This window comes from Pollachius pollachius (genome assembly GCF_949987615.1).
Source record: "Pollachius pollachius genome assembly, chromosome: 11".
Classification (NCBI taxonomy): domain Eukaryota; kingdom Metazoa; phylum Chordata; class Actinopteri; order Gadiformes; family Gadidae; genus Pollachius; species Pollachius pollachius.
The window spans coordinates 20646834-20656833 of NC_136944.1; the positions used below are offsets into that span (position 1 = coordinate 20646834).

The following is a 10000-nucleotide window of genomic DNA, read 5'->3' on the forward strand; positions in this document are numbered from 1 at the left end:
GGCCGAGAGCAGCTTGGAGATGACTTTCTTTGTCGGGACGAGAGGTGAGTCACGGATGAAGAGGGAGAGACGATAGGGCGAAGGCCTGGTGGTTGGTTAAGTAAACAGGAGCCCCAGGGCGATCCATTATTTAGAGACTGAGACGGTGTCTTGGGGAGGGATTCAGTACAGCAGATCTGGCCTGTCTGAGGATCTCAGAGTGGGAAGCTTCAAAGCTGGAATATCTGTTGGTATTTAGAGATTCTGTTTGTTTAGGATTTAATAAATGCACTCATGATCGTGTCAGTAAACATATCCCTTCAGGACTAGTTTGCTTAGCGATTCTATCCAAGACCGGCACCAAAATATGATACCCCTATCATATAGAAAGAAATCCTTGAGGGGAGTTGTTACCTTGCCACCTTGTCACCTTGTTACGTTCACACGTCCGACCGCACAAAGAAAAAAATAAAGACCACAGCCGTTAAAAGTTACCTACAAACATGACAATTTTATTGAACTTTTTCATTGAACTTTTCATATATATATATTTTCATTTTTTTGCCTGGATCAGTTACAGAAACAAAGTGAGTTCACCATTTTTTTCATCTTCGTCTAATCCGGGGGGAACGAGTTCTATACATAGGCATGCTGTGTCACTGCACTCACTGTCACAGCTGTGGGAACTAGCATCACCTCCGTCAACTCCCCCCAGCACCCGCGCTCCTGTCAGACAGGGCAGTCTGACGGAAGGGTGATCCCTGACCATGGGTGGGGAGCTGGGAATAACCAAGTCAGACCTACAGGTAGGATAGGGAGGTCAACAGGACCAGGGAACGATGAATGTAACACTTAAGAGAACTGTTGTGCAAATCTCACAAATCTCACCATAGTATGTTGTTGTTGTTTTTTTGTTTTTTTGTTTTTTTCACTCACAGCCTAAGTTAGAATTGTCTCTTCGTCGTTCTACCCCCCCACTCCGCTGCCTTCAGTCGTCGGTTCCGGCTACGAGAGTCAACCGACCGGCGATAACCCAATTCCCCTCGACCGCCTGATTCCATTTCCTTTTTTTTTAAAAACAAATCTGAAATCTTGGCTTCCTTTTGTTTATGTTCAGGAAAAGACACACACACATTTATAGATATATATTGAACGGTGTGATCTCGTATACACTGAAGATATGATTGTAGTCACAAAGCCTTTTTGACATAAATAGAATCGGTATTCGACAGCATGGCCTGAGAAAAAGGGCTTCACATGTAGAAGTGGTAATGGGCATGCACAGATAGGTAGTCAACGAGTGCAAAAGATCTACAAAGTCACGGTATCGTAGTATTATTATTCTTCTTTCGTGTACTCCACGTTTGAGTGAAAACATCACAATATGTTGGATAAACCTTCCTCCGGTGTTTTCCGGGGCCGTCAAACGAAATCTCCTCTCCGTCCGTCCGCTTCCCATTTCCCCGAACCCCGACCCGGTCTGGGGGGCCCCCAGGGAAGACCGGGCCCCAGGCCCTAGTTCTGACCCTGTACGGCCCCAAATGGAGAGCTTGGGACGGGCTCGTGTTGGGGTACGAAACCAGAGCCCCCCCGTGGAGGACTCCATCGATGACAAACACAATACTGTAGGCTGAATGCCCTCCCTGCCCAGTCCGGTCAGATCGTAGGTTTCGGAGGGGGGGTCACTGGTACGAGCATAGGGGAAAGGTCAAGGGTCGTTGACCTTCGCAGCCCTCCTCGCTCACCTCATTATATTACAGACTGTGCCGTTGCCGGCAGTACAGAGTTTGTGGAGCATCACGGTTTATAGAAGAAAGAAAGAACATTAGATGTTACATCGACAGAACACTGTAGTCACGACGGATCATCATGGTACTGCACAGGGGTGAAACAATATTTTTGCAAGAATAAAAACCCGATCGGAACCTCCCAAGTCATCTTTTCTTGACGGTTAAACACAGTAAATATTAAAATCATGTCCAATAATTTCAAAAACATATCCAAAATAAAATGAATTCAAATCAGTAAAAACAAAAAGACACAAGAGAAGAGAAAATTCAATGTGAACAGGCAAAATGTCTGAATGCAAAGCAATCCAACGAAAGCAGTAGTGAGGACGTACAGTGTTTGTGTTGGTGTCACCGCTGGAAACTAAACTTAATCTAAACATTAATAAAAAAAAAAAGTCAGTTAGGTGTATAGCACGCTTTCTGTACACAGCTCACCCAGCGGGGAGACTCTGTCACCCAGCTAGTGGACTGGGAAGGATGGGAGAAGGGGAAATGGGAGACTCCAGTGAAACCAGAGTCTTTCTTGGCACAAAGACGCGCTGGCGCGGGGAATTCTGCTTTCTGTTGTTTTCCCCGTAGAAACATAGACGGGGGGGGGGGCTTCTGTACTTCAGGACGTAACACACAAACACATGCACACACAGAACCATACATGTGCACACGCACACTCACTCACTCTCATCACACACGTGTAAGGGCATTCACTACCTTCCTCTCACTCTTGACACACATAAAAACGACACTATACCAGCTCTTGATCAATGTCAACACGCACATGCACACACACGCACACGGCTAATGTTACCTAGAAGCACTGAGTCTAACCTCCGGTCACTGTACTGCTCCCAGCTGTCCTTCTCCTCTTCCTCGCCTTTAAAAACACTCACATCTGATCTGCCCTCAGTCCACCTCACCATGTTGAACCAGGGCTCACTCAGGCTCCGGTAAACGGAGACAGCAAGGAGTCACCAGGCCTCTCTCGCTCTCCCTCTGCCTCTCTCTCTCTCTCTCTCTGTCTCGATGTCCTTCAACCATACTTAATGGGCGGCTCCCAGTTAGGCCAGTGTGTGTGTGTGTGTGTGTGTGTGTCTGTGTGTGTGTGCGCGTGTGTGAGTGAAGGGCCCGTCAGCATGTCTCCACGTCCCGCTGTGAAGGAGGAGATGAATGTAGCACCAAATAAAGCCGACTCTGACTGATTCCCCCCCCCCCCCCTCCCCCCACCCCCCACCCCTCAACGACACTGAAAAAATCATCCAATCTCCCCCATTAGATCTCCCCTTCCTGCCACACCCCCCTCCCCAGTGGCTCATGTGGGCCGGCCCGCCGTGCAGACGACCCCAGTTCCCTCAGTGCTCGTCGGCTGATGCGAGGCGACGGCCTCCCCGGGCTGCTCCAGACAGCCATTGGCCACTGGAGATGGGGGGGGGGGAGAGAGAGAGAGAGGAGAGCTCCATGCCTCTATTCTCACAGCAGTCTGACCTAGATTCAAAAAAGAGCCACTGACTGACACCTCTCTCGTCCAATCAGAACCCCGGCCCGGCGCAGGCCTCTCTGATGTATCGGAGAGGCAGGTGATTGATTGTTGTTTTTGTTCTCGCTGAGAGAAGTGTCAGGTTTAGAGGGGCGTGTGTGTGTGTGTGTGTGTGTGTGTGTGTGTGTGTGTGTGTGTGTGTGTGTGTGTGTGTGTGTGTGTGAGGATGATTGCCGGTTATAACATATTGGACCGAGCACAGATTCTAAGTGTGACGGTTGTCCAAAGTAGAGATGAAGGGGGTGTGAACACATAATAAGCACTCACGCTCAGTCAGAACCACACACACGCACGCACACACACACACGCACACACACACGCACACACACACAGACTTTGTGTACCCAAGCAGGAGTTGTGGTTGGAGGACAGAGCCAAATGATTCTGATTCATGCGCCAGCATGTCATGGGTCCCCAGAAAGGATACTCACACTGTGGTAGCAATCGAGAGAGAGAGAGAGAGAGAGAGAGAGAGAGAGAGTGCTAGGGAGAGAGAGAGAGAGCGAGAGACAGAGAGAGAGAGCAATAGATTTCACAGTTTTCGATAGTGCTTACAGTGCGATAGTCTTGGGGGAAGAGGCTAATCTTTTCGGAGCCAAGTCGGCTTTAGTATTTGTTTCCTCTCTTTCTGGCTATTTTTCGCGGAGCAGCCAAAAGGTGTTTTTACAGGTGTGCTATTGGTGAACTACAGGTGCCACTCAAGAGGATGTGACCCCAGATCTGTCCCCGCCAACCCCAGGGGGACCTAGCTCTACCCACTCCACACACATCAGGAGGTACTGGCAGTCAGCACACACAGCAAATGTCAATCCTGCGGACCAAGCACAGAAAGTAAAGGGGTGGGGGCAGTGTGTGAGGGGGGCGGGGTTTGGGGGATGGGTTAGGGCTGGTTGGTGTCCATGATTGAGTCTGTTACAACCGAAAATCCCTCAAGGGTCTAGTCATTCCTGCTCCTCCTCCTCCTCCTCCTCCTTCTCCTCCTCCCAACTCTGTCCGTTTCTCTCTCCTTTCGCTTCTTTCCTTCTCCCTCGACTTGATCAGCTTCATGCTCACCACAGCTGCCTCCCAGTGTAGGTCGGAGGGGCAGAAGGGACCTAGGGGAGAAAGGGGGAGAGAGAGAGAGAGAGGGAGAGAGAATGTAATGCTCTGTTTCTCGCTAGCAAATACAAATGCATCTTCACACACATGCGCGTATTGTTGTTTTTTCATTTACTGCAGGCCACCAGGCATTTACACGGCTGCAAAACGCCCAGGTGTTATGTGTACACAAGCGCACACATACATCATTCATACAGCGCCATGTTTAATGCATCCGGCACCGCATTCGCTTTTAATGCATGCTCAGCGAATGCGGCGACTCAGAATCGTCAGACGACGGGAATGTTTTGGGACTTGATCTCCCAACTCATGCAGCCTGAGCGTTAGCAGGTTCCTGGCCCCAGCAGTGTGGACCTCCTGGCAGGACCCCAGGGCGGCGGAGCTGAGCCTGGCCAGGAGGGTTATTTATAACGGCGGTATCTGGGAGGCAGTCACCTGTGCCGGCCCGAGTGGCCCATTCATCCTGTGGCCACTGTAGGGTCTGACAGGCTTCTGGGCCCACTCGCATCACTCACTGAGGAGATAGCATCGCAGCTTAATCGCACACGCAAGCAAGCAAGCAAGCGAGCAAGCACACACGCGCGGTAGCCTGCGTCATCCACACACAAGCATGCACCGGGCTCTTTCACACACAAACACAATCGGTCCAAGCGTGCCCTCGAATACACATTTGCATGTTTGCGGCACATTGGACAATCCAATGTCATTCACACACAAAAACACACAAACATACGCACACATACACACATCCAACATTTTGGATGTTGGATGTGTGTGTTTTGCATCCGACTTTTGCGTAAATTGCCGAACGTATGTGTGTGTATTTGTGTGTGTGTGTGTGTGTGTTTTGTGTGTGAGTGGCATTGGATCTTCCAATGTGTCGCAGGCATGTAAGTGTGTCTGTGAGTCTGTCTGTCTGTCTGTCTGTCTGTCTGTGTGTGTGTGTTCAAATGTGTGTGCGTTTGAAAGTGTATGTCTGTGCGTTTGAATGTCTGTGTGCTTTTGAAAGTGTATGTCCTTGCGTTTGAATGTGTTTGTTTAAATGTGTGTGTGTTTAAATGTGTGTGTGTGTGTTTAAATGTGTGTGTGTGTTTAAATTTGTGTGTGCGTTTGAATGTGTGTGTGTGTGTGTTTAAATGTGTGTGTGTTTAAATGCGTGTGTGCGTTTGAATGTCTGTGTGTTTAAATGTGTGCGTGCGTTTGAATGTGTGTGTGTGTGTGTGTGTGTGCGCCCATGCGGTTCACTGCGGCGGAAGCGAGCGAGCGGGCGGGCGGCTAGCGGCTAGCGGCGCGTTGAGCGGCGTGCAGAGCGGGGGGGGTACCTGGGTCTGTGGTGCAGTACTCACCGCTCCCCCGTTCAGGATCATGGTCATCTCGGTGGGCTGGTACACGTTGCTGCGGAACGGCGCGCTGGGCCGGGCGCCCGTGCTGCCGTTGTGGTGGCTGCCGGCTCCTCCCCCTCCTCCTCCTCCTCCTCCTCCTCCTCCTCCTCCTCCCCCTCCCCCGACCAGGCCGGGGCCGACCCCGCCCACATTGCCCGGGACTCCGCCCACGCCACCGCCTCCTCCTCCTCCACCGGTTCGCATCCCTGGAGGGGAGAGAGAGAAATGGGAGAGGGAGCGGGGGAGAGGGGAGAGGGGGGGGGGGGGGAGAGAGAGAGAGACAGAAACATGGAGGGAGAGAGGGAGAGGGGGAGAGAGAGGGCAGGGAGAGGGGGAGAGAGAGAGAAAGGGAAGGGGGAGAGAGAGGAGAAGAGAGGGAGGGGGGAGAGAGAGAAGGGGTGGGGGGAGAGAGAGAGGAGGAGAGAGGGGGAGAGAGAAAAGGGGCGGGGTGAGACAGAGAGGAGGAGAGAGGGAGAGAAGGGAGGAGAGAGTCAGATGTGTGTTGCATGTGATGGCTGCTGTGACGCAGGACGGTCATGAATCATCATGTCCTCTTCCTCGTCTCGTGCCTAACGATGATGACTGTGGAGGTAATCATCGATCCCCAAAGAGCCTCCTTGTTCCCCAGGGGATCATCTATCACCGGGCACTGGTGATAGATGAACACCTTTTGGCCATTCCCAGTGCTGCTGCGGCTCAGACTGGTGGCTGTGAATTTGTTTAGCATGGTGGTCTCAAACTGTTGGGTCGCGTCCCATAAGTGGGTCGCGGGGGTGTTTTGAGTGGATCGCAGATCACATGGCTTAGCCTTAATCTGAAGCAGGAAACCCATGTTTTCACCCATGTTTCAATGGCTGACTGTTTCATCGAGTTTAGCCCCTATGGTTGTAGCCTTTCCCTCTATCCATATTTCAACAGTACAGGAAGGCATTGTTAATTACTGCAATATTGGTAAATATATTTTTAATTATAGGCCTTGACTAAATGAGCAAAGACCCGACGTGATGCTGGACCAGTAGAGGACCAGTAGACGCTTTTGTCAATATGCAGACAAAGACTGTTGACAGTGGGCCCCCGGAACCCAGTCGATGGGGCGTGGAACCAGTGAAGCCTGGTCCCCTGTGGCACCTCCCCGTACGCCCGCCCCCCCGGCCCTAGCTAGCGAGCCCCGCGGCGTGCCGGAGCGTACCTGGGGTGCCCTCGTCGCTGTAGCCGTAGCCCTGGTTCTCCACGAACTGCCGGTGGGACAGGGGGATGTCCTCGTCGAAGCTGGTCTCCCTCAGACGGGTGGAGGTCTGCGAGGTGTCAAAGTAGTCCGGGGCGGTGGGCTGGGGCGGAGGCCGCATGCACAGGTGCGCCTCGGGGATGGCGTGGAAGAGCAGCAGCAGCCAGCCCTGGGCCACCAGGGCGATGGCCAGCGCCGGCTCGTCCCATTCGGGGGAGCGGCCCAGCCAGGCGTTGCCGTAGAGATAGAAGCCCACCCAGGCGGCCCACAGCAGCAGCGACAGCAGGCAGGTGACCAGCAGCCACACGGCGTGGCAGCGCCACTGCCGCGTCTTGCCGCACAGCGCCAGCGAGGCGGCGGCCAGGGCGGCCAGCAGCAGCGCCAGCACGTAGCTGCAGGCCAGCGAGAAGTCCACGGGCAGGTACTGGCAGGCGGCGCGGCCCTCCCGCAGCACGGTGAGCAGAAGCCACTCGGCCGCGATGATGCCCTGCACGGCGCTCAGGCCCAGCGCCAGGCCGGTGAGGGCGCAGCCGCCGGGGCTCCGCCGGCCGCCGCCCAGCCGCCGGAGGCGCACGCCCTGCGCCAGCAGGCAGGCGAAGCACACGGCGAAGAGCAGCCCCCACAGGGCGCGGCGCAGCACGCATAGGGACTCGTCGCGCTCCACCAGGTAGGCGAAGCTGAGGCCGAACAGGCCCAGCGCGCCGATCAGCAGCAGCAGCAGCGGCCCAACGCCGCTGCGCTTCTCCGCCTCGCTGATGCCCCGCAGGCGGCAGAGCAGCACCAGGGCGAGGAGGAGGGACACCAGGGCGCCGCCCGCCGCCGCCGCCTCCACCGCCACGCCCCACACGGCGTCCAGGTCGCACAGCAGGGTGTAGGGCCGCCCCAGGCCCCAGCCGCAGCCCCGCGGCAACGGGCCCGACTGGTCGTCAGGGTCCTGGCCGCGGGCGGGGCGCCAGGACGCGGCCAGCGCCCACGCCGTCAACGCCAGGCGGAGGAAGGCCATCGCTGAGAGAGAGACGCCAAGGGAGGGGGAGAGAGACACCACGGCACAGAGAGAGAGAGAGAGAGAGAGAGCGGGAGAGGGTGAGAGAGAGAGAGCGAGAGAGAGAGAGGAGTGATGGGGAGAGAGAAGATAGAGACAGACAGACAGACAGCCAGACAGACAGACAGAGGCCAAGAGCGAGGGCGAGAGATGGAGACAGAGAGAGAGAGATTGAAAAAGATAGAGGGAGACAGGGGGAGAGAGACGGAGAGTGAAGAACACAAAACAATGGAAACACCAAACAGAGAAGAACAATGAAGAGAGTGGGAGAAAGCGGGGGGGAAAGCGAGGAGCAGAGGGTGAGTCAGTGTGATCGTAGAGCAGTCAATCATCGCCACGGTAATCATCTAGCCGCGAGGCTTAGCGCATGTGATGGGCATGTCTGCGTTTCAGAATAACAACGCAACAAAGAACGGCGTCACAACAACATGGCTGGAGCCTTGCCCCACACACACACACACACACACACACACACACACACACACACACACACACACACACAATGGCCTGTACAAATTTAGCTAAGGGGAAGTTTGAAAACCAGGGGTTGAGTATGAATTATAGTGTTAATGCATTTAAGTAAAATGCATTTTGGCTGATAAGATTTGTCGTAGCTATTTATCTCGCAGGAACATAAATGTCCATTATACAAGTGAAAGAATTGTAAAAGCTGTTAAGAAGGGAAACACAAATCTCATCTTTTATATGACCTCACTTGAAATTAAAGTAAATACAAGTAATCAAACAAAAGGTTTTAGTGATTTCCGCCTGAAATGAAATCTAAACACTTTTTCCATGATTGATTTATTCTGATTACATTAGTCCGCCTGTAAAACTCAGTTAGTCTCAATGCCTCGGCCATTTGCCGTCAGACAAACAGCTGCGCTATCAGACATCTTTTCACGATGAAAACAGGAGTGCGGAGCGAGAAGAGGAACTAGTTTGTTTTCATGCTCTCTACCACGCGTCCGGACACCTAAAGGTGCCGGGTGCCGCTACGAACACCCATCTGGAGGACCATATGCATCGCGCACCCACGCACACGCACACAGACATACACAGACACACACGCTCGCAGACACAGACACAGACACAGGCTCACACACGCACGCACAGACACGCACATGCACGCACACAGATACAGGCGCGCCCACAAACACACACACACACAGAAACGCCCACGCACACACGTGTGTACACACGCAAACAGACACACACACACCAAACGCACAAGACAAGTACAAAAGCTGAGTACAAAGGAGAGAATCAATGTCTTCCTTGACCTCTACAGCCAAATATCCTCCCGCCTAAACCCATGAGCCAGACACACACGGAGAGAATCTCTCTCACATGCGGACTTTTAGTGCCACTAGGCTAATCGCATAAACTGCAAGAGCTCGTCAGGCCCTTATACCTGTCTCTCAGAGGGGCTTTGATGACTTGTATTCCGTGTCGCAATCCAGGCTCAGATACACACTGGGTGTTCAGGAGGAAGCCTGGTTACCAGTAAACAACAACGCCGCCTTCTGCAGCTCATCGCTGACCTTTACGGGGCATATTTTCCAGTCGCTGTCAAGGCTCAGTGTACGTACTCATCATCTGTATGGAATCCTAACATTAGAATCTCTCGTCTCCCATGCACGGACATACACGCACACGCACACACACACACACACACACACACAGGGCCGACCGCAGATCTATCGGAGGGTCCCGGTGTCTGAGTGTGTGTGAGAGTGTGTTTATTCCCTGGGATTCATCAGACTCAACAGCAGTTTGCTTAGGCCCCATAACTTCCAGTCAGCGAAGCCGTCCAGAAATAACCAGTAACACGATATTTACATGCCATGTGAAGACACTGGATAGCCTCAGCCAACACACATCCTCCTCATTCTGCTCCCAACGGGCGAGCGGGCGCGGTGAGGTGAAGTTCGCCGTTACACCGGGACAGAA

At 53.3% G+C, this 10000-nt stretch overlaps 1 protein-coding gene across 1 annotated transcript; it reads right to left on the reverse strand.

The window, feature by feature from the left end:
• Nucleotides 1-3043: 3043 nt before the first annotated feature.
• gprc5ba (G protein-coupled receptor, class C, group 5, member Ba) lies at nucleotides 3044-8008 on the reverse strand (the record flags this gene model as incomplete). The annotated part of the gene is made up of 3 exons (XM_079745977.1): nucleotides 3044-4394; nucleotides 5745-5986; nucleotides 6970-8008. The coding sequence occupies 3 exons, from the start codon at nucleotides 8006-8008 to the stop codon at nucleotides 4350-4352; spliced, it is 1326 nt and encodes a 441-aa protein (XP_079602103.1). The 3' UTR covers nucleotides 3044-4349.
• Between the last annotated feature and the right edge of the window lie 1992 nt (nucleotides 8009-10000).